Genomic DNA, 24,896 nt, shown 5'->3' on the forward strand with positions numbered 1-24,896 from the left:
CATTCACTTAGCTCTTTACTCAGTGGTCGTTTTCTGTCAAAGCAGAAATTCAACACAGGAAAATTCTCTTTTATTATTTTTTAGATAATTTTCTTCCCCCTACTTTTCTATTCTCTTTCTTGGACTCTCATTAACTAGATTGGTCTTCTATATCTATTATCCTTTCCTTCATTTCCTATCTCTTTATCTTTTTTTGTTCCCTGTTTTGGGAGAATTTCTAAATTTTATTTTCAGTACTTCTAGAGAATATTTTATTAGTTGTATTTTTTAATTTTTAAGGAATCACTTCTGTTTTAAAAGTGTTCCTTTTTCCTAGAATACTGTTCTCTCTCTTTTTTTTTTAATGGATATATCTTTCAAACGTCCCTGAGGTATTAGAGGGTTTTTTAAAGAAGGTATTTTCTGTTTCTTGAATTATCTCTATTACTCTCGAATAGGCTTTTTGTTTCTTTGTTTTTCTCATTCTCTTTTAACAAAGAGGACCTGGAACGCTGATAAAGGTTTACTCTGCTACTGTATAAATACCCTATTTTTTTTATAGTTTTCTTTCCCCTTAGTAGGAATCTGACTGGAATTTTTTTTAAATTTGGGAGGCATTTTGCCTAGGATTCTTCACCTTAGAGTGAGCAGGTATGGAGCTATCCATGAGATTGTGGTTTCCTCTCTTCAGGGCTGACTTCATGGATGTGTAACCTGTGCTGTTGCACAGGGTCTCGAGTTTAGAAGGGTCCTGCATGTGAGTTGGTCCTCTGCTGGCGTCTTGAAATTCTTAATAATTTTTGAACAAGAGACCCCACATTTCCATTTTGCACTGAGCTCCACAAATTGTGTAGCCTTTTCCGCCTCTCTTTCCATTGTCATGACACTGTGCCAGAATGAGGAGGGCTTTTTCCCCCCTCCCTCCTTCTTGCTCTCTCTCTTTCCACCTATACCCGGAGCCTCAGCTCTCCCCTTAAAAGTTCTCTCATTATGGAAAATGTTTGTGCTCTGTAGTTAGGGGATCACTGGCACAGTTGTTTCAGAAATCTTCAGTTACTTTCCCTGTTTTCCATCCCATTTCTTATTTCTGTCCTCTCTCATATGCACAGCTGGACCTCTCTCTAATGCACAGCTGACTCCCAGCTCTGCTGTAGTTCCCTGGTAGCATATAATGGGCAGTTGCTTTCTCTTCTCTATTTAATCAGCTTTCTGTCTTCTAGAAAATATCCCTTGATGAATTCCTCCATACACCTTCATTTTCTCTGTTGTTAAATATTTTATTCCTTTTGTAATTCTGTGCTTTTTGTATCACTTATATCTCAGGATCAATGAGAAGCAAACACATAAACTTAGTCTACCATCTTGATTTTGAACAACTTGTTTCCTTCTCTTTGAAGTAAAGTGATTGGCTGAGTCCATCTCTAAGGTCCCCATATCTAAAATTTGTTATTAAGTGTTATACAGCTGTAAAGTCCCAACCTAAACTTCGATTTATTCATTCTGGTACCTTATTTTCTCATTTAGCTCTTCCTTTTTATGTTCTTTGGTTCATACTTTTTTCCTGAGTTAAGTATATAAATGTACATGTCCTTTGACTTCACTGAAAACTGCTAAGGAGAACTTTAATAGTCAAAGTACAATCATAGGCTTTAATCACCCTTTTATGTGACACAAGAAAGAATTGTATTAAAAATACAAAAAAGGGGCTTTCCTGGTGGCGCAGTGGATGAGAGTCCGCCTGCCGATGCAGGGGACACTTGTATGTGCCCTGGTCCGGGAGGATCCCATATGCTGCGGAGCGGCTGGGCCCGTGAGCCATGGCCACTGAGCCTGTGCGTCCAGAGCCTTGCTCCGCAACAGGAGAGGCCACAACAGTGAGAGGCCCGTGTACCACAAAAAAACAAACAAACAAATACAAAAAAGGTTGTATTTTTTAAATTGTGACATAGGTAGTGTTGAATACATTTTAGTGCTTTCCTTATCAAATGAAAACATAACCACATATTTATTGTATATATATATGCTTACAAATTGTCTTTTCTTATTGGTATATTAATTTTTAAATAATAATGATAACGTATAATATTGATCTGATGATTTATTGACTATAACATACAAAAATTGTATAATGTGAGCAATGATGAAAACATCACAAGTCTTATGACTTACATGGTGTTCATGTGTTAAATGTTGTTGACTGACTTTTATTGACTGAGTTACTAAATCTTAGCTAAATTTCATCTTGACTCTGACTTTTATATCTCACATACAATTTTATACCTTTACATACAGTTTGAAAGATTTTGGGAAAAATAGTTGAATAAAATAACTGTGGTGATGGGATAATTTTACTATTCCGAAGAAAATTTATTGGAAGTTAAATCTAGAAAGGACTTAGAGATTATCTAGACCCTAGTCCAGTCTTCTAGAAGAATGGTCTGGCTAACACAGCTGCCAGCCCACTGCTTACTGGGGTTAATTGCAGTAATCTGCCTGGCTAGTTAAGTGTCTTCTTCCTCCATTTCTGCTTGTGGTTTCTCCTTTACTCATTGCATGTTTGGCGAAGAGGACAACTTCCCATATGGAGGGCCACCTTTGGTGTAGGCTATACCAGATGTTCAACTGCCACTAATAAATAGATTTTGAGTTTCATTGACCTAATATAATAAGGTTAAATCCATGTTTCTGGGTAAATACCTTTTTCTAAAAAAAAAAAAAGTAGTGCTTAAATATTACATAGTTTATTGCTGGAATTTGAAAAGTAAATTAGATCAGTTAAAAAACAGTATTTTAAGTCTCCTTAAACTTAATTTTATTAATCATTATTATTTTAAGGAATTAATATTTAACTAATTTAGTTCTTAATATCTTAAAAGAATAAGCCAGTACCATGTGTTTAGTACAGAACTTCAGCAGGGGCTGATATGTATTTAAATTAAGACCAATGATTTGGTTTTTGCTTTGACTTGTCACTTCTTAGAGGAGAAAATATATTTAAATGCTTAATTGTAAGATGACTTAGTGTGCCATCTTTCCTTGAGTAATTTATTTTAAGCTGCATTAGAGTATGTGGAAGCATAGTGGCTTATCCTTTCTAAGCATCTTCAGAGTCATTTATTCAGTATAATTTTCTATGTGTAAAGAAATAGACATTTTATTTCTTTTTGTATTAAAATCACTTGGGAGAGATACTTGTTAAAAAAATTCAGATTCCAGTGCTTGCCTCTAGACCTAACTGAACTAAAATTTCTGGAGCTTAGAAATCTACCTATTTTTGCTTAAAATTTGAGAATAACTGTTCTCCAGGAAAGAACCCTTTCAATGGGCTGGTGTTTTCTATATTTGCTGGTTCAGCAGACATTTAGTAACTGCTGAAGTTCTCAGTATTTTAATGCTGACTAGACAACTTAATTAGGTAGACAAAAGTTTGGAGGAGGATTTATCTGATTAGTGTGGGTGTAAAAACTCACCTGTAAATCTTCAAAATAAAATGATAGTCACATTTATGTGATTGATTAATGCCTTTAAATTATAGCAGCACACAGTCAGCTTGCTTGCCTTATAGTGTATTTTGCTTTGCTACTTTAAACACCGCTCTGTCGTTATTGGAATACATTTTCCTTTTTTATTTGATTGCCTGTCTGACTTCCTTCTCAGACTAACAGCAATGATCACGCAGCCATGTCGGTAAGTAGATACAAGCTAAAGCTAGCATGCGAATTAGAAAATAATGAACTTTCTGCAGGCTTATTTTTCTCTGCATAGGTGTTTATGGTAAATTCTAATTGTTTTGGCAGTGTTCTTGTTACATTTGTAGTTTTATGGAAACCAAAGTTTGAAGATAATACTAGTAGTTTTGGTGAAGCAGTCAAGATTCTCTGGGACTTGATTGTGAAAGTTAATATCATGATGTGTCTGTGGTGAGGGCAGTGCTTTGGGAAAGCTCTTTGTGGTCACCTCATGCATGACAGGCCACACTTCGGAGATATTTTCCTTATCTGCAAATGAGTTCAATAAGAGTGTATAGCCTGTAGATTTTTGTGAGGGTTAAATGAGGTAGTATAACATGAAATGTTTAGAAAAGTGCCTGGCATAAAATAAACACTCAAAAAAAATTAGTTGTTATTATTACTTGTTTGTAAGACTATTTATGCTTTTCCTGAATGCTTTTTCTCTACAACACTTACCCAAACTCTACTTCTAAAAATCCAACTCAGTGCATAACACAGTGTGGTTCATGACCCAATGCAAATGTTTCTTTTTCACCCTGAGCCTAGTATTGTTCTCCTGAATTGCCTTAGCTTCTACCCTTTTTTAATGGCTTCATCACATTTTGCTTTTTATTGTATTTGTTCATCCTTTCCACCTCCAATTATAAGCTCTTGATGGCCAAAATAAGAACTCAAATGTTGTTTAAGTATAGATATCGAAAATTATTCTTATTTTTAAAAAAATCTCATCTAGCATTTGAAATTTAAATGTTCCTAACCTATATTTTGTCCGTTTTGTTCTTATTTCTATTATCGAAGTTCAAATTTTGATTATTGTAATTGTCTTCTAATTAGTCTCTGCCAATAGTCTCTCTTTATTGCAGTTCATCCTACATATCAAAGCCAGATAATCCTTTCCAAAGCACAGTTTAATCTTATTTTCTGTATTCAAAAACTTCAGGGTCTCTCACTTATCTACTGAATTAAGTAAAAATTCCACAGGCTAACAAATAAATGATCTCAGCCTCTTTCTGATACATTTCTGTCCATGATTCAACAAGGGCATTTAAAGTGGAAAGTTCACTGTGTCCTGGATCTAGCTTCAAGTTTCTATCTTGTCTTCATTTATAACTATAAAAATCATGGATCTCTTCCAAAAGACATCTTTAATGTTACCTCTTTCATGAAGCTTTTGCTAATTCTGTTTAACCATATGTTGATACTTTGTGCCACTTTCATGGTACTATTTATATTTTGTCTTGTACTATGGTTGTAGACTTGCCTTCTTTCTGCTATTGGAATTTAATCTGTTTATGTTAGGAACTATATCTACTCATCATTGTATCTTCTGTAGCACGTAAACAGTGTGTTACATAGAGTAAGTGCTTGATAAGTATTTTTAAAAGTTAATATGAGAGAAATAGTGAAGAAATGGACTACTATAAAAGTCATTTTCTTTTTTTTTTTTTTAATTTATTTATTTTTGACTGTTGGGTCTTCGTTGCTGTGTGCGGGCTTTTCTCTAGTTGTGGTGAACGGGGGCTACTCTTTGTTGTGGTGTGTGGACTTCTCATTGTGGTGACTTCTCTTGTTGTGGAGCACGGGCTCTAGGTGCGTGGGCTTCAGTAGTTGTGGTGCACGGGCTTAGTTGCTTCGCGGCATGTGGGATCTTCCTGGACCAGGGCTCAAACCCGTGTCCCCTGCATTGGCAGGCGGATTCTTAACCACTGCGCTACCAGGGAAGCCCAAAAGTCATTTTCTTATATGGTTAGAAAGTGTGAAAAATATACTGCAGGGAGTTCCCTGGTGGCCTAGTGGTTAAGATTCTGGTCTTTCACTGCCGGGGCCCGGGTTCAGTCCCTGGTCGGGGAACTGAGATCCTGCAAGCTGTGCAGCGCAGACAAGAAAAAAAAACGTACACTGCAAAAATCAGAATTTTTGAATCAAGAAATTTATTTGTCAAATATAGAATACTTTCTAGTTTTGAAGAGAAAGTTTGCAGTCTATTATTTACAGACAGTAATTTAGAAAATGTCAGTATGAGTGTGATTTAGTAAAGATGTTATCAGTACTGATTAGAAATATTTGAAAGAATAATATAATTCATATCACAACTCTCTAGATGCAACTATAAATTTTGAAGAGTGATTAAAATAAAATAAAAGAACCTACGGCACCAAAATAACTTGCAAATTGCCAACACTGAGGACAAACACTTTGACTCACGGAAGAGACAGACCCTCGTGCTTTCACTTGACCTTTTTGCTTATTAAATGAATGTAGTAGTTGTTAAGTACTTATTAAGCATGCTAACAGGTTTCCTGCAGATAGACCATATGCATATTCAAAATGCAGAAGTGAAACTAACCCTGCCATCCAGAAAAAACCCTCAAATTGTTTCTTGTCCTGTGTTTAAGAAGGAGGGATAGATTTTGGGATCAGTTTTAGATAAATATTCATGAGAAATTTAGAAAGATTTGGCACTTGAATGTCCAGTGTTTTGAAAAAATTACTTATATGAGATAATTCTTTCTGTGGTGATAAATGAGGTATTTCTATGACACATTTTGACATTCATTTCCATACATTTATAATAAGTTACTTCCAAGTACACAGAAATCAACAAGAGCAAACCATTGACAGTATATCAGTACATTGGAGAGAGAGAACTTTGCGAGAAAATGTAAATGAAAAAGTTGAAAACAGTCAAAGCCCACTATTAGAAATAGAATTTATATTTTTTCTTAAGCTTTTTCATAATTGTAATAAAACAGTTATTTTCACTGCTGGAAGTTAATTGTAAAAAAAAAAAAGAATCTTGCTTTTTAGTTGAAAATGAACATACTTGAATTTTATAACTTTAATCCTTTTAGGTATTAAGTTGCTGTCTCTATTAGCTAAATGCTGACTAATCTTGGTGAGAAATTTAATTTCATAAGTTTGTAAGTCTTATGTGTGTATATAGCATAGCATACTTAAATATTTCCCTGCTGTCAAAGGTCGTAGAAAACAGTATTTTGAATTGCTCTTAATCAGGGCATAGTTGGAAGAAGTAGTGGTAATAGAAGGCTTTTAGAAGGAAACAGCATGGGAGTTTTAGTGGGAAGCCAGTGGACTAGGAGAGAATTACAAGAACGACCTGTAACAGAACAGGGACATATAAACGGAAATAAGTAAAGTGGACTCTGGGACTTCCCTGGTGGTCCAGTGGGTAAGACTCTGCACTTCCAGTTCAGGGGGCCTGGGTTTGATTCCTGGTCAGGGAACTAGATTCTGCATGCTGCAACTAAGAGTTCGCATGCTGCAACAAAGAGTCCACATGCTGCAACTAAGAGTGCGCATGCAGCAACTAAGACCCTGCGGAGCCTAAATAAATAAATATTTTAAAATAATAATAATAAAAAATAAAGTGGACTCTTCCCAGCCTATACAAATACACACAGTATTAGTACATACATGCGTGTGCACACTTACAAATACCCTATAACTTTACTCTTTAACGGCTGTAGATGAAATAAACTACACCATTGATGCATGCTTTATGAGCAAAGGATCATTTTGAACAGGAGGATTCAGTATTAAAAACAAATGAAAATGTACCACTATCAGTTTCACTACCAGGTGGCAGCAGAGAATTCATGTTTAGAAAGTTACTTGAATTTTTGCAGATAGGAATAAGTTCTAGGAATGCAAATGTTATCTTTCCCTTTAACCTGTGTTACACAATAGCAAGAAAAAAATAGAAGATAGTTCTCTCCCCGCCACACCCCCGCTCTCCCCACCCCCCCAGTTAAATAGGCAAAAGTCGAGATGGGGGAGGAAAAGAGACTAAAATATGTGGATAAGAGATTGTTTGAGTTGGAATTTATGTTTTATTGTAAGCAGATGAAGATAGCGAAAAGGAGGTCAGATCCCCTGGAGAAAAAGAAAGGAGATGGTAGGGAAAGATGTTGGAGTCAGAAGTTTCCTGTGCAAGCCAGGGTCTGGTGAGGCTAGAGAGCCCCTACTTTTTTTTTTTTCTTCTCTGTACGGAACAGACAGGAATGGATAAGGGTGAGGATAGAGCTGATGGGAGAGGTAGAACTGCTTTGGTGAATTCATATTTACAGAATGTTTGCAGGTCAGGTAGAGAAGACAAAATGCAACAGGCCAAGATGCTGATACATACTCATAAAAAGCTTATGCAAGATACTGTAATACAAAAAGTAAAGAGATTAGACTTTGCAGAGTAAAGTCCCAACAAAAGTGCATGTTTAGATGAATATTGCACATAGGGGAGGAATTCAGAAGATAAGCAACAACATTTTAATCACTTCATTTTCTTTCATTCAGGAGACTTTAAGCCTGGTAGGGAAGCTGTCATGTTTTAAATCTTTCTACCTCTTATGGAAATTGGTGTGGTAGATGGTAGCATTGAGATTTAAAGCCTTTGTCTGTTTGGAAACAAGAGGGGGGCAGTTGACCTACTTATTTTTCACTCTCAGGGTATTGTTGAATGTCATTTGCAAGATTGTCTTTAGAAAAAAAAAGGTAAGTAGGTAACTTACCTTGTTTGCTCCCTCCTCCTGAAACTGAGCGGGGCCCTGTGAGGCTCCCGGGCATGGAGGCCTCTTTTTTTGTCCCCCGTTTCTTGTAGGCAAGACTCCAGCCTCCATGACCCTGCCGGAGTTCCAAAGGGCGGACTTGAACAGTTGCTAATCAAGGGAGGAGCAGCCAAGAAACCACCTGAGGCCAGATTAAAGGGACCACAGATGCTCCTCAAGATTAGGAGACCACCTGAGACCCTGCACACACCCTAGTCTTGTCAGCAACCCCACCCTTCGGAAGCATTGTTATAAAACTTATCAAATCCTCCTGGGTTGGGACACATAGTTTTTCAAGGCAGGAGACTGCTGTGTCCCCCTTTGCCTGGCAAAATATTCATATAAAGCTATCCTTTTCTCCTTCACCCAAAACTCTGTCTTCGAGATTTGGTTCAGCACCGGTGTACAGAGAAGCTGAGCTTTCGGCATCACTCCTTTGTATGAGTTTTGTTTTGTTTTAATATGTATCCTCCCCTCACATGATACATTTCCCTGAGTCTTTCTAAACTCCTATCCCAGGTACCCCCTCAACTGGAAGTGACTCTAACAGTATTTACCCCAGCCACATTCCCACAATCTAGGATTTAGCCCAGTGAAGTTACGTGTCCAAAAAGCCCTTAACATTCTGGATGAGTATACCCAAAACCTTTGAAAATTCCCAAATATGAGAATACTGCTGTGCCATGTAATTTCTTTCAGAAATGGTATAAAACATAATTGAAAACTGTAGACTTTAGCGAGAGTTACTTTATCCATGTCAGCTAACAGAAGACAGCAAAGCCACATTGACTTGGGGAGGTTGGGACTTTGACTGCATTCAGTCTGAGTGGTTCCTCCCTGCCCAATACCTGTTTCACAGAGCAAGTAATTCAAATGTGTGCCTCAGCAAATGAAGCCCTACTTGTACTGGATTCTCAAAGTCATTCTTAAAAGGTTGAAACCTAAACATAAATCCTTGAATGACAAAGACCTGCTCTGTGCTGTTTATATATACATGGCTATGTTTATAAAGTATTAGCCACCTCTTGGCTTGGGTGACATTTGTCCATTTTACTAATGATCATGTGGAAATGAAACTATGTAACTTCAGGTTGGGACTTGAACCCACGGGCCAGGACTTGAACCTGGCCAAAACCCAGATTGGGACTTGAACCCAAGGTCTTTTAACTGAGATCACATGCCTGGTCTTAGGACTTAATGAGGCTCAGGCTCTTGATGTCTCATCACAGAAAGAATTCAGTGAGCGACAAAGTGATAGGTAGGAAGTGATTTATTAGAGAGAAACACACTCCACAGACAGAGTGTGGGCCATCTCAGAAGGTAAGAAAGGTACCAGCGTATAGGGGTTGTCAGTTTTTATAGAGGTGGGTAATTTCATAGGCTAATGAGTGGGAAGAGTATTCCAGCTATTTTGGGGAAGGGGTGGGGATTTCTAGGAATTGGGCTGCCACCCACTTTTTGACCCTTATGGTAGGCCTTGGAACTGTCATGGCGCCTGTGGGTGTGTCAATTAGGTTGCTTATGTGTTACAGTGAGCTATACTGAGGCTCAAGGTCTAGTAGAAGTCGACTGGTCCGCCATCTTGGACCTAGTTGGCTCTAATCAGTTTATGTCGTGTCCTTGGGCTCTGTCATTCTTTTAAAGGTTGTGCCCTGCCCCCTTCCCTCCTGTTTCAGAAATAATCTATGTTGTCTAACCTGATAGTGATTCTGACAACTTCTTTGTAAATTTTAAGTCATACTGGGGTTGTGAAATAGTACATTTTAATGATTATATTAGCCCTAATACTCTAAGCTGGGTTCTTATGTAAAAAAATGAGGCTATGACTCTGCTATCACAGAGATGTTGCTTTGATAACAGTTCCTGGGATACTTCGGCTTTTCAGTCAATTCTTGTGGCTTGACCATAGTATTCAGTCACCATGTGGAAACTTCTCTTGTATTTCTTACATTTGCCAAGTGAGAAAGTTATAGGGTCTTGATATTTTATTGCTTCCCTACTTAAACATGTACCTAATTGCCCAATTTGCTGTTATCAAGTAGATTTAAGAGGTAGGAAAAATCTGTCAGTTCCTACATAGTACAAACTAGCTCCCTCTTTGTGCTATTTCGGACAAGAGTGCATGCAGCTTTTACCGTTTTATCCAGATTTCTGGTATAATCAGTAGCTTCAAAACCTTGACCTCTTCTAGACTTTCACTGCTCTAATTGTCCTTGCATTCTCTTTCTGCCTTTTAAAGTTAGGAGGAGTTTGAAGATGTCATGGGACTGCCATGACAGCAACAATGATATTTGCAGAAAGCTAAAAATCTGGGTGTTATATGTCATCAAAGGCCACATTCAAAAGATTGTTTAAGAAAAAGGCCACCAAAGTTTGATGAGACCTATGGTTGGGATAAGGAAGCTGGGATAAGGCATGAAATAGAAATGTGCCATATATTACAAGTGACCTGAAGTTTTCCAAGTTTGGGGAATTTTTTTTCCAACCTTGCGATACTTCTGTTTTATTTAATCCGTGTGTGTGTGTGTGTGTGTGTGTGTGTGTGTGTGTGTGTGTGTGTGTGTCCCCTGAGAGCAAGCCTTTATGTTGTCTTGTATCCTTATGATTGAGAATTGTTTAGAGGAGAAAAGCCTCAGACGGGAAAAAGGGAATTCATAATTGACTATGGGAATTGTGGTTAACTGATGTGATACCCAGTTCTCTGGGAGCTAGAGCTGCTTAGATGAGGACAGAGAGAGTATGAGAGGAATAGAGAGGTGTAAAGGAGGTACTTTAGAGAATGTTAGGGGTGTTAGAATAAGTATATTTTGATAGACCTATGAATTTTGGGGGCATAATCTCAAAACTGTGTCTTCAAGATAGTGTTAAAGTTATTATTAAAACTCACTAAAGGAATTCATCTTGATATTTAAACCTTTATAACTCATCTATTCTGTAGTATTGGGAATTGGAGAAATTTCAGTTTTATATAGAGTGTTCAGCCAGAAAATAGTTTAAAATGTAACTTACTAGGTAAAGGAATCTTTGTGCATTTGTGAAATCACCTTGGAGAAATTTTCATGTTTTAGGAATTTTTTTCCTGATTTAATAACATTCTTTACATTTGAGTAAATGTAGTTTCATATAGTAAAATTTAAATTAGTGATTCTTATGTAAAAGAGAAAGAAGAAGAATAAATTTCTTAAATTAAAATGTCTACTTTTCAACTAGGCATCATTTTTCAATTAAGAATTTATTTCTAATTTTGATGTTTACTCCATATTTGATGAAAGACTTCACTCTTTTGGACTATGTGTTTTAAAAGGCTAAAAATTGTAGCTCTTTAGGAGACTGACCAATTCATCAAAATACTTCCTTTCGTCTTTTGTCTTCCCTCTGAAAAGGCTATTTCATGGTCTCATAACTGAAATTCATGAAGCAAACTGAGAGGCAGTAAGTTTGAATAATATAGCAGTATTTTACTATTTTTATTTAAATAACTTTAAAAATTAATAACAACTTTAAAAAGCCACATAGAATCAGAATTAATAAATTTTCTTATCAATGTTAGATTTAATATTCAAATTGACCATGATTTTATTTTCCAGTTTTTCCTGACAAGAGTTACATAACCTTTTAAAACAAAACCTGTTATCAATTTAAAGATTAATAAATACAGCACATAATATTTCTGAGTCTTTATTTTTTTAACTTAAATAAAAAGTAGGTTTTTATGCCAAGTTGATCTTTTGTGGGGGTATAAATAAAGGAAAGTGGATTCTCCGGGGATCATTAAGGAAAGTAGACCAACGCAGAAAGAATGGTTGAGATTTCAAGAGTACATTTTTATGTTAAATGTATTTGAGAGAATGAAAGCAGCATTGAAAAATGCTTTCAAATAAGTACTATTGAAATCAAACCTTCCTTCTTTATTAGGCCTTTGAAATAAGAGAATGGTGAGACAGAAATGAAAACTTCAAATGAAAATTTAAATGTGTCAAATTAGTTTTTAAGTATTCTACATTTCTCCTACTATTATATGAGAGTAGATCTATCAAAACATTACTTTGAAACCAAAACAGTTTTGAGCTATAATCTAATAAAATGTGTTGTATTTTTGTTACCATGTCATTTTACGACGTTTCAAAGGAAGCAGAGTATCTTTAGCCTAATCTATAATAGTAAATTATTTTGAAAATTTGGCTTGACATACAAACAGATGTGTTTTCTTGATTCCTTTTAAACTGAGGGTTGGTGGTTTGTGGTTTATTGTTCCTGTGATTGGCATTAAAAGCTTTATTTCACAGCTTGCAGTGAGGGACTGTTGGGTAAAGAGTGTCTGTGTTCCACAAACTAAATTCAAAAAGTGTCAATCAAGGTCTCACATAGGTTACTTAGAGAATGAGTTTTCTTACTGATTTCACCGAATGTCACCTCATGCTGTCTTTGATTGGCACAGCCTGGCAGGGAGGATGGATGAATCTGTCACCGACCGGTTAATTGTGTTGCTGGTCTCAGTCTGACATTAGGTCTTTGACTCTTAAGTGGCTCAATACAAAACAAATTAGCAGATTGTAGTCATATTTCTCATTCTATATGCTTTGACTTTGTTGAATGCAGTCCATAAATCATATTGACTGACACACAAGTAAATGATGAAAGCTGCTTTTGAGACATGGATCTAGAAAGCAGCACTGTGAAGGTGCCATGGAAGGATGCATATGGTTGACCCTTTGGGAATTTCCTAGGAGCCAAATGTCTCTTTACCACAATTGTTCTTAGAAGAAAAGCTTTTGAGTAATGCAAAAAGGATCTAATATGTCAGCAGATTCTCTTTTACAAGTTCCTTTGAAATATAAGAAGTTTGTCCAAGGGTTTTCTCTCTTTACAAGTTGTTTTTCAGCAAAATGTTAGATCAGGGTAAAAAAGTAGTTACCTTTAAAAGTTTGGCAGGTGTTTTTACTTATTTACTGAAATTTATGTTGTTAAAGAGGAGAATGTTAATAATAGTTGCAATTAATTTTTCAGATGAGGACAGCAGAAATTTCTAGGTGCTTGATATTAAATGTGCTGTGTTTTCTCAGTCACTTCACTTAATTATTTTGGCTTTGTTGTAATGTTAAAAACCAGAGCATCTCTAACGAAAAAGCCTAGTTTTTAAAGATAGTTGTAAAAGTACTTAGATTATTTTTGTTCTAGAAGGTGATGCAGTATTAAAAGGATCAACAATAATAGCAAAATAGTGTTCAGAAAGGGGTGTTTTGGTTATACAAAAGTGTACCAAGGGCTACAGGCATCAAAAATGAATTGCCAGGGATGTTTTTGGAATGTGCGAGTTTCTGGAACATTAAAATTTTCTGTCTCAAAATAAGTAATAGATAAAATTTAAGAATACTTGTTCACATTTTATAATCAGGAAGTAGACATTTTAAAAAGTATAATCTTATAGAATATAACTTTAAATATTTAAAGGATTTGAACCTTTGATATTAATTTTGAGCTATAAAAAAGGAAGAATTTTTCATTTGAATATTTTACAAATATTTTAAACTTCTATCTTTGAGAACAATAAGCCTGTATCTAATATGCATAATCAAAGGAAATTTTATATTAAGATTTTATTATTACATGTATTATTTAAACAAAAAGCTAAACGCATGTGTGTGTGCGTGTGCATGCGCACACACATATGTTTTCATTACCTATATCCACCAAATTTATGGAATAGCCTGAATTTTTGTACTAGTACCATCATTTTGGCTCCAGTACTATTGCTACATAGTCATTTGTAGCATCTGAACCTGTGTTAAAATTTAAAGGTCACCTTAAAATAATACTACTAACATTATACAATGTGTTTATGAAATGAATGTAATAATAATTGTTTTGGCAATTTATTAATCTGCTTTTGCAGTTAGTACATTATAGTGGCAACATAAGTAGGACATGGAGCTGATTTGATGGAGAAGTACATTAAACTAAAATGCACTAGTTGTTCCATTTGGTCAAAATGACATTTCCATTAACTATTCTCAAGCCTATTACATTGTAATTAAATTACATGCCATTGATTTCTTCTTTTTCTGTCTCCCTCCTGCCCCTCATTCATATTGATATTATTCTGCTTGGGGAATGGAGCTGCATGTCTCCTAGACTAATTCCTCTTGGGTTTGGGGGGTCTTGAAGCATGCTGGGTTTTGCATTGTTTGTTACATTCCTTTTTGGCAGTTCATCAGTATCTGTCAAATATATTGTTTGCATCAGCTTTTATCTCTAAAGTTTTTGATTTAGATATTGGCATTCCATTTCAGATGCACAGTTTTTCTACTGCGCATAGTGTCTACATGCTGAAGACTCATAAAAGATTCATAAAAGTTGCTTGTTTCTAGTCTGACTTTAAATGTGTAATTTAATGAACAGCTGTTCTAGTAAACTTGCAAATGTATTTATGTTTTTTCTTACTTTTCTAACAGATCAACCCTATGTAAACATTTTTGTATCTATTATAGCATTTACGTTTGGAAGATTTTCATGATTTTATAGATTTATTGGCCTTTGTGGAAATTAGGAAAAATAGGAAAAATATGTAGGAATGTAGGAAAAATATATAAAATTTCCTTTGTGGAAATTAGGAAAAATAGGAAAAATATGTAGGAATGTAGGAAAAATATATAATTATCAAATATCTCTGGGTAAATATTTGTTAATGAGAATGAGGCAGAACACGGCACATCTTCCAAATGTCATTATTTCTAACCCTGTTCCTAGATCTTTGAATCCTATCATGGGAGTCAATCCGTCACCAAATCACATACTTGTGGTTTGGGGATAACCATACTAGGAGCAGCAGTACACTAGAAAACTTTACCTAAAATAGTTTCTGTAATATTTTCTTTTAAACTTTTAGTTGAAATAAAAATCCTGCTTAGAAGAACAATTTATACTAAAAGCAATATTGTATTGTGATCCCAGTAATCTGGAGGCTAAACATTTAAAATTATTTTTTATCATTTTAAAGAAGATATAGCCTGAATCAAGGCTGTCAGTCAAAATTCATGTAGAGTTTTAGGAGCTTATTATAGTAGAAAATATAATGATATATGTACTAAAAGACAACCACAAGTATTTATAGCTCAATTAACTACATATTTCTAAATTATCAGATGATTCTAAAACTTAATTTCTAAAACTAAATGAAGATCTGTAAATGACTGTGAAATCATATTGGTATGCAAGCTTCTTTTTTTCCCCTCCTAATTGAAGCTGTGCTACAAACTAGTGTTCCTATTAGAAGTAAGGACTTAATGACTCAAAGTATATTTTATAAAGTATATTTTATATATTACATATCAAAGTATATATTATAAAGCATATTAGGTATAGTTTCAATTCTAATAAATTACACTATTAACTTCTTTAATTCTTGTCTTGGTTAACTCTATAAAGGAAAGCTTAAAGAGCATTATATGAATAAAATGTTCTGTCAACATGACAGTTACTTTATGTCACAAATGTCATATTTTAATGTGCATTTTTAAAAATACTTGAGGCATTTCAGGAGATCTGAAATAATAAATAATGGGTTTTAAACTTGTACTTTAATTTTTCTGCATGCAGTTAGAGCTTTAATGATATTTATATCCTGAGAAGGACAAGTCAACAGAATATTACTTTCAATTCCTATGCTAAAAGACAGCCACTCAGAATACAGAAAGAGAAAGGCCAATAATTACTATTCTACCAAAAAAAACCCAAAAAAATGCCATGTATATAACTTTTGTGATACACGATGATATATTTATATGTTTGTTTGTTTGTTTATTTTTTGGTTTGGATATTTGTATAACAGGGGAAAGTTGCCCAGACTGCTTGCATGTCAGCCTGCCAGCATCTGTCAACATCATTAATGCAGATGCTCCTGGACAGTGAGTTAAAACAGATAAGCATGGGAGCCGTTCAGCAATTTAACTTAGATGTCATACAGTGTGAATGTAAGTACCTTATTGGTTAAATCTGATGCATTTCTAAGAATCTATATTTAAATTATATGAAAAAATGGTATATAGTAGGATAGTTCATAAAGGAGGGAAGAGGCCTGATTCAGTTAAACTTTCGGCAGCCTTAGAAGCAACTTCTTTTCAACAAGAGAAAAATATCTCACTTTCACATTTAGCGCCTGTAGAGCAGGGATCCCCAACCCCTGGGCCGTGGACCGCTACTGGTCCACAGCCTGTTCAGAACCGGGCCGCACAGCAGGAGGTGAGCGGCGGGCGAGCGGGCGAAGCTTCATCTGCCGCCCCCCATCGCTCCCATTACCGCCTGAGCCATCCACCCCCTCACCCCCACCCCCCTGCCCATGTTAAAGTTGTCTTCCACGAAACCGGTCCCTGGTGCCAGGAAGGTTGGGGACCTCTGCTCTAGAGAGGCACTGAAGTGACAATCCAGACTGGATAATTAAAAAGGTGATTCATTTATGATTCATTTTTTTTCCTTTATTCCTTCTTTTGGTCATTCTTGTCTTCTTGCCAGGACTCTCCTGAGGTTTGTAGTAAGTGAATGAAATGATTCCAAGTTTGTCATTCTTACTTTCCTGTAAATAACTTTTCAGATACCTGCTAAAGAATAATCTTAGGACCCTGCATTCCAAGTGAAGCTTCTTTTATATTCTGAAATTTTGATTCTCTTTCCCAAAGAATTTCTCAAGTCTTTACCTTTACCATTGTTTTTCACTTTATTTTCTTTAGGTGACAAGTTAGCAGATTCCATAATCTAATGTTGACATTAGCCAGTCACCTTCAAAATTGAATGTGCTATTTAGTTATTCGCCTTGTTATATATACTTCTAGATGTAGGTTACCCTTATACAGAACATGAGTTTATGGAACAATTTTTTGCATTACTTTCAAATGAATGGTACACTGATTAAATGATAAAAATCCCTGGTTGACAGTTTAGTCAGGCACCACTGTTGATAAATTGAAAATCAGTGGGGCACAAGAAGGATTTATAAAATATTTATTTGGGCAGATTTTGCAATAATATATTCTCTGTGAAAGACGTTAAAAAATTAAATGTCAGTGGCTTGCACCTGAAGCAGGAGTGACAGATTTTTTTTTCAACAAGTAAAAAATATTTGTCTGCTTCTATATATATCAAGATCAATTGTTTATTACACAAAAAAAGAAATGCAAAGTTTTAAAAAACCCACCTATTTCCTTCAAAAAAAGAGAAATACTGATCTACAAAGCAAAAGAAAGATAGTTTTTCCCTAGGGAAGAGAAGGATTCATTTTCTTTTCCTAGAAAGCATTTCTAATTTTCTCTAATTAGAAAACCTTTATATATTTCTTTCTCAAAATAAAACTATCGTTTACAAAATGATATTTATCTTGTATTTACAAAAATACTTACCAAAAAGCACTTTTTTTTTTGCGGTACGCGGGCCTCTCACTGTTGTGGCCTCTCCCGTTGCAGAGCACAGGCTCCGGACGCGCAGGCTCAGCGGCCATGGCTCACGGGCTCCGTGGCACGTGGGATCTTCCCGGACCGGGGCACGAACCCGTGTCCCCTGCATTGGCAGGTGGACTCTCAACCACTGCGCCACCAGGGAAGCCCCAAAAAGCACTTTTTAAAATGTTTCTAACTCAAAGTAATTGTTAATTCATTCTACAAATAATTTGAAACTGATTTCTTAAAGTTCTTTAAAAGCTATCTTATGAGGGAATTCCCTGGCGGTCCAGTGGTTAGGATTCCGCGATTTCATTACAAGGGCCTGGGTTCGATCCCTGGTAGGGACCTAAGATCCCACAAGCTGTGCCGCACGCCAAAAGAAAAAAAAAAGTTGTCTTATGAGATCATTTCAGTATGATAATGTTTATGTAAACATTTTACATAAATATTGCTTGAGGGTGGTTGAGCCCTTTATTGGTATTTGGTTGTGTCTTCTCAATTAGATATTTTTGTTAAAAAATGGAAATTACTGTTTGGTTAGGCAGCTTCAGGCACCTAGAGATTTTCTCTGTCCTCTTACCTCTCCATGAAGAGTAAGCCTAACTATACTTAGAGAAAGGCACAAAAAACACAAAACTTTGCCTCTCTGTTACATCATAGGACAGTTTCTCCCTTTAGTTACTTATTTGGGTGGAGTTACTGAAGGCTGCTTTTAAGATGTTGATGTTTTCTTAAAAGACTAATCTCTTGGAAGAGATTATTCCTAAGTATAAGGTATAACTCAGTTAAAGATGTCTGGGGTCAAGTGCAAGAGGAATAAACCCTAGCCTGATGGGGGCCAAGGTTCTGGTACTATAAATATGGAAAGGGAGAAACCAGGACTCAAAGGCAAACCACAAAAGATAACTCAGCTTCCTATAAGATTATGGCTGTGGTTGGCTCTGCTCCTTAATTTTTATCAAATATTAATTATTACTTAACACAGTATCACGCATTCATTACTCACTGAACAAATAAAAATTGACATTACATTTTTTTTTCCCCCATTGGCCACACCACGAGGCTTGTGGAATCTTAGTTACCCAACCAAGGATCAAACCTGGGCCCCCGGCATTGGAAGCTCAGAGTCCTAACCACTGGACCACCAGGGAATTCCCTGACATTACATTTTTCATGTCTATTCCACTCTCTTTCTAGTGCAAAGGAATTATCTACTCCCCAACTCATGACTTTTAGTGATTGATATATAAATCACTTAAAAATGGAACTTAGCTTTCTCTAATAATATGTTCAGAGAATTTTAGTTTTCATCCCCTTTTTTTTTTGGCCACGCCACGCAGCTTGCAGGGTCTTAGTTCCCTGACCAGGGATTGAACCTGTGTCCCCTGTAAAGGAAGCATGCAGTCCTAACCTCTGGACTGCCACGGAATTCCCTTCATCCCTATTTTAAATAGTGTTCTTGTTTTTTAATCTGGAAGAAAGCAGTTTTTTAAAATACAAGGTTTATTTTCAGTATTAATGCTGTGTGTATGCTTTCTACACATTGGGGCAGAGAAAGGAGAAGAAAGGGAGACAGGAAGAGGAATTTGGCTAGGTAAGAGGAAGGCTAGAATGTATGGTAAATTTGTGAAGAGAAGGAATCTGGATGCCTTAAGAATCAACTGGGATATGGAGAAAACAGGCAGATAGTTCAGATGTAGAATCCTAGAAACTAAACGACCATTGAGTTTCACCACCCGCCTAGTAGGACATACTCACATACTCCTGTACCTTGAAACACACTAAAATAACCCCATCAAGTAGTTGTCCAGCTATTCCTTGAACATTTAATTTGGGAGATTAACTACTCTTCAGAAAATGAGTTTGCATTTAATATATTACTCTGTCAATGTCTCACATTGAGTTGCAGTTGTTTTTTCTAAACTTCTCCTAATGTACCTAGTTCTGCGTTAGGGCTAGAGTCACCACTAGTCCATATTGTGCCTTTGTGCAAATTAGAAAAGATATTCCCACTGAAGGGAAAAAGTCCTCCAGTGTTGTCCCCTTTCTATGAATTAGAAAGAAGTTTACCCTTTTTCCAGCTGGACACCCCCACCAAGGCACATGACTTATCAAGTGAAATGTGAGCTAGATTTCAGCCCCTGTTCCCTCCCCACTCCTCTCCTCAGGTGGGCACCTGTGTATAGTAAGCAGTCTGATAACTACAGGTGGAAGTTCCGCTTAGGGTCATATAGAGAAAACCTAGTCTTCATCCACAAGCCAATTATATGAAAACTGCTCTCATATCTTTCTGAATCTTCTGAAGACCAGAGATAAACAATTCCTCTTACTGTTCTCATGTGATAATGATTTTAGGTCCAAAGCTCTTCTTTGAACAAACTGGTTTGACTGCCTTCTGTTTAATGTCTGACACCCAAAGTTGGATACAGAGATACCCAGGTGTGGTGGAACCAGTATAATATGTAGTTGGACTATCAAATACATTGTTCCATATTTTGTACTTTATTAGTGAAATCCAAACTGTTATTACCTTTTTTGGTTACCAGAGTATACTCTTGAATCATTGAAGCTGTAGCATTCTAAAATGTCTTTATCTTTCTCTTTTTTTGTGTGTGATTGTCAAGCTTTGTTTTTCTTATACTTGTATGATTAGTTTTTGTTTTAGGATTTTAAGATTATCCCTATTAAATTTTATTTTAAGATTTGTCCCACAGCTAGTCTATTGAGATCTTTTTATATCAAAATTGAATATCATATGCAGATTTGTAATCATGCTTTTATTTAACAAGGTCATTAGCAAAATGTTGAACAAAACCTGATATCTGTATCCTGATATATAGTACATCAGTGATTCTCAAAACATGGTTCCCAGATGAGCAGCAACAGTATCATCTGGGAACTTATTAGCAGTGTGAATTCTTGTTTTATTTTATTTTATTTGTTTATTTTCTTTATTTTTTTTAGCTGCATTGGGTCTTAGTTGCAGCATGCGGGATCTTTTGTTTGTGGCGCACGGGCTTCTCTCTAGTTGTGGCATGTGGGTTTTCTCTTCTCTAGTTGTGGCGCGCAGGCTCCAGTACACGTGGGCTCTGTAGTTGTGGCGCATGGGCTCCAGAGCACGTGGGCTCTGTAGTTTGCGGCACTCAGGCTCCCTCATTGATGTGCGCAAGTTCAGTAGTCGTGGTGCGCGTGCGTGGGCTTAATTGGCCTGTGGCGCGTGGGATCTTAGTTCCCCGACCAGGGATCAAACCCACGTCCCTTGCACTGGAAGGTGGATTCTTTACCACTGTACCACCAGGGAAGTCCCAGCAATGTGAATTCTTGAACCTCACCTGCTGAATTGTGAATTCTGGGCATAGGACATAGCAATTTCTTTTTGAGTAGGCCTTTCAGGTGATACTGATGCACAGTAAAGTTTGAGAACCACAACATTACATGGGTCTATCTATTCATATTGACTTAGATCCATTATTCAAAATCTTGGGTATCTTTAGATTTCTTCAGCCAGTTGCTAATTCCCTAGTTGAATCTAATTCATAGTTTTGAATCTAAACCATAGCTCAAAGTTATGAGCAACTTTGCTAGATGCCTTGCTGGTATATAGGGATAATAATGGCCATTGAATTTTCCTCATCTACCAGTCTAATTAGTTTTTCAAAGAAGAAAATGTTACTACTCTGATTCTTCATAAACCCATATTGATTCATAGTAATTACTTTCCCTTCAAGAGGCTCAGAAACTATTACTTAAAAGTCTGTGACCAGGGACTTCCCTGGTGGCACTTATACTTGTAACCCAGTGGTTAAGAATCCACCTGCCAATGCAGGGGACACAGGTTTGAGCCCTGGTCTGGGAAGATCCCACATGCCGCAGAGCAACTAAGCCCGTGTGCCACAACTACTGAGCCTGTGCTCTAAATCCCATGAGCCACAACTACTGAGCCCACGTGCCGCAACTACTGAAGCCTGCACACCTAGAGCCCATACTCCGCAAAAAGAGAGGCCACTGCAATGAGAAGCACGCGTACTGCAGCGAAGAGTAGCCCCTGTTCGCCTCAACTAGAGAAAGCCCCTGTGCAGCAACAAAGATCCAACGCAGCCAAAAAAAAAAAAGTCTGTGACTGGTTTGTGGGATTAACATAAAATCCTACTAGTCTGTCTTACACTAGTAAGAAATCCAGAGTCCAAGGAAGTTAGATAGCAGAGATCAGGAACTAGATACCAAAAACGACCAAAGATCTTGGGTAACTCAAGAAAGGCTTAAGTCAAAGAATTTAAGCAATAAGAGGTTAACATCAAATATAAGCATCAAGAATGGCCTTAATTCTGAATTAAATTTTATAATTTGGTTTGATTATTTTTCCATCCTCATTACTTTGTAAAAACATTATGCATATATTTCCTAGGGCTTAAAATGTCAGTCTGCAGGTAGAAACAAATAGCACAACCAGCTGAAGTTGGGGAGGTAGAAAGTTAAGAATAGTTCAGTTCCTCATATCATTCAGCCATGTGCTTTTAGTTTTTGTTTTTGTTTTTTTCTGGTAGTGAAAGAATTAGCACTGATCCATCTATGTAGTCACTTTTTCTCTTTTTTTTGCGGTACGCGGGCCTCTCACTGCCGTGGCCTCTGCCACGGACCGGGGATTGAACCTGTTGCGGAGCACGGGCTCCGGATGCGCAGGCTCAGCGGCCACGGCTCATGGGCCTAGCCACTGCGCAGCATGTGGGATCCTCCTGGACTGGGGCATGAACCCGTGTCCCCTGCATTGGCAGGCGGACTCTCAACCACTGTGCCACCAGGGAAGCCCCTGTACCCACTTATTTTTTCAAACAGTGTGTGCGCTTTTCCCTGGTATTCCTTGTGACACACATACTTATGAGTTAAATTGGCTTGAGCTCAAATTTCAGTCTGTAACTGAATTTTTTCCATGTAGAGTCAACTGATTTGTAGGGAAGATTCATTTATTCAGATGTTTAATGGGAACCTACTACCTGTTATTACTGGGAAATCAAAGATGAATCAGGTTTCAAAGATCTCACATACTAGATGGGGAGGAAACAAACATGTAAATGACTGTAGTAGAACATAAATTCTTTATAGAAGTATGTATCACTTGTAGAGAAGGAGCAATTAATCCTACATGGGGTTGAAAAGATTGACTATCATAGAAGTGAAATTTGAGTCTTAAAGGATGAGTCAGGTTTCATCAAAAGCAAGGAAGGGCATTCTGAGCAGAGGGAATGGCATAGGCAAAAGTCCTGTGATGAGAGAATGCTTAGGGAATCTTCATACGGTCTTGTATAGCTAGACTACAAGATGCATGATTGAAAGTGTTGAAAGATATGGCTGAGAAAAGTTAGACTTCTGAATGCTTGGACTTTATTTAATAAGCAATAGAGATCCATTGAAGCTTTTTAATCAGGACCATGACATTATGAAGTCTATATTATAGAAAGTTAACTCTGTGTCATGTGGAAATTGAACTGAAATGAGAGAGGTACTGCAAGTAGGAAGGCCTGTTAAAAGACTATGGAACTTTTTCCTGTGAAGGATAGAAAGAGCTTGACTTTGGGCAGTGGGAATGAAGAGAAGATGGATTTCAGACATTTTGAAAGGAGGAGGAGGGAATACATGAAATTAGTGGTTGAGTAAATTTGATATGATTTAGGTGGTTAGAGTCAGAGACTCACATAGTAGAAGAGACCCAAGAATACATCCCATGGTTGGGGTGGGTGGTATGAAGAGGGGAAAAAAGAAAGAGAAAAGGAGAGGAAGGTGAAGAGGAGAGAGGAAAGAGAAGAGATTTAATCATCTAGGATAGCTAGTTAAATTCAACATAGAATTTATAATTGTCAGCACCCAATGCAGAATGCTATGCTCATAGAGTATTTGTTGCATAAATGAACAAATTAACAAATCAGGAAGTCTCTATAATCTACATTTGCTTTTCTAGAGTTCTCCTAACTTTGTTATCAAAAAGTTAAGGCCAGGAACTTTCCTGGCAGGTCCAGTGGTTAAGACTCCACACTTCCACTGCAGGGGGCACGGGTTCGATCCTTGGTCAGGGGGAACTAAGCTCCTGCATGCTTCGTGGCGCAGCCATACGTACATACATACATGCAGCCATACATACATACGTACATAAATAAAATGCTGCCTCTTTAAAAAAAAAAGGTTAAGGCCAATTGATGCTGCTGTAATTTTCTTCAAGACCATTCAACTTCTTGATATAGATATAACTGATCATTTATAAAAATTCTTCACATATTTGATGACTATGTTTATTTTTATAAATTTATTTTATTTACTTTTGGTTGTGTTGGGTCTTCATTGCTGCACGTGGGCTTTCTGTAGTTGCGGTGAGCGGGGCCTACTCTTCATTGTGGTGCGTGGGCTTCTCATTGCGGTGGCTTCTCTTGTGGAGCACGGGCTCTAGGCGCGCGGGCATCAGTAGTTGTGGCATGTCAGCTTAGTAGTTGTGGTGCACGGGCTTAGTTGCTCCGCGGCATGTGGGATCTTCCTGGACCAGGGATCAAACCTGTGTCCTGCATTGGCAGGCACATTCTTAACCACTGCGCCACCAGGGAAGTCCCAGAAGTAGTAAAATTTAAGGCGAAGAAGAGTATGGTACTTTAGAGTCATGCATTAATTAATTCCTTCATATCTACCAAGTACTTGGCATTTAGGGGATACAGTGGTAAACAAAACAGAAAAAGCCCCTAACCCTCTTTGGGTTTAGGCCCAGTGGGGAGGCATTCATTATATGACTGCACTAATACATATGATTATAAGTTGTTAAATTCTAGAAAAGTAGATGGTACTGTGACAGTATAAGAAGCAGACCTAATTTAGATAAAAAGTTGTACTGATTGAGAATATTAGGTAGGGCTTATGCATGAATGAAGTAGACATTTTTGGTTAACTTGACCATAACCAATAATACTACTATATCTGTGTGGTTGGAGAAGTCAGGAAGGCATTCCATTCGGAATTGCAAACGTAGCCCCCGCCCCCCCACAAAGCTACATTGAACCTTTAATCCTGTTACAGATTTTGTATAAGTTTAAGAGAAATCACTTCTTGGAGGAGCATTTGCCAAGCTTGGCATAAAGCTGATGTTCTAAATCTGTGTATGTGCTTTTGTTTTATTAAACACCTCATATATTGGGTCGCATCAGAAGGCACCTTACAAATGC

The 24,896-nt window shown here is 36.9% G+C and overlaps 1 protein-coding gene across 8 annotated transcripts in view; it reads left to right on the plus strand.

The window, feature by feature from the left end:
* Positions 1 to 24,896, plus strand: part of EXOC6 (exocyst complex component 6) — a 194,949-nt gene that overhangs the window by 125,730 nt on the left and 44,323 nt on the right. For 6 of the 8 annotated variants that reach the window (XM_033404896.2, XM_033404898.2, XM_033404897.2 and 3 more), the window contains 2 exons: positions 3,637 to 3,666; positions 16,101 to 16,242. In XM_033404896.2, coding sequence (XP_033260787.1) covers positions 3,637 to 3,666; positions 16,101 to 16,242 — 172 coding nt within the window. The remainder of the gene's footprint in view (positions 1 to 3,636; positions 3,667 to 16,100; positions 16,243 to 24,896) is intronic. The other 2 variants (XM_004279403.2, XM_049696516.1) reach the window with 1 other exon arrangement.

This window comes from Orcinus orca, chromosome 14, assembly GCF_937001465.1.
Source record: "Orcinus orca chromosome 14, mOrcOrc1.1, whole genome shotgun sequence".
Classification (NCBI taxonomy): domain Eukaryota; kingdom Metazoa; phylum Chordata; class Mammalia; order Artiodactyla; family Delphinidae; genus Orcinus; species Orcinus orca.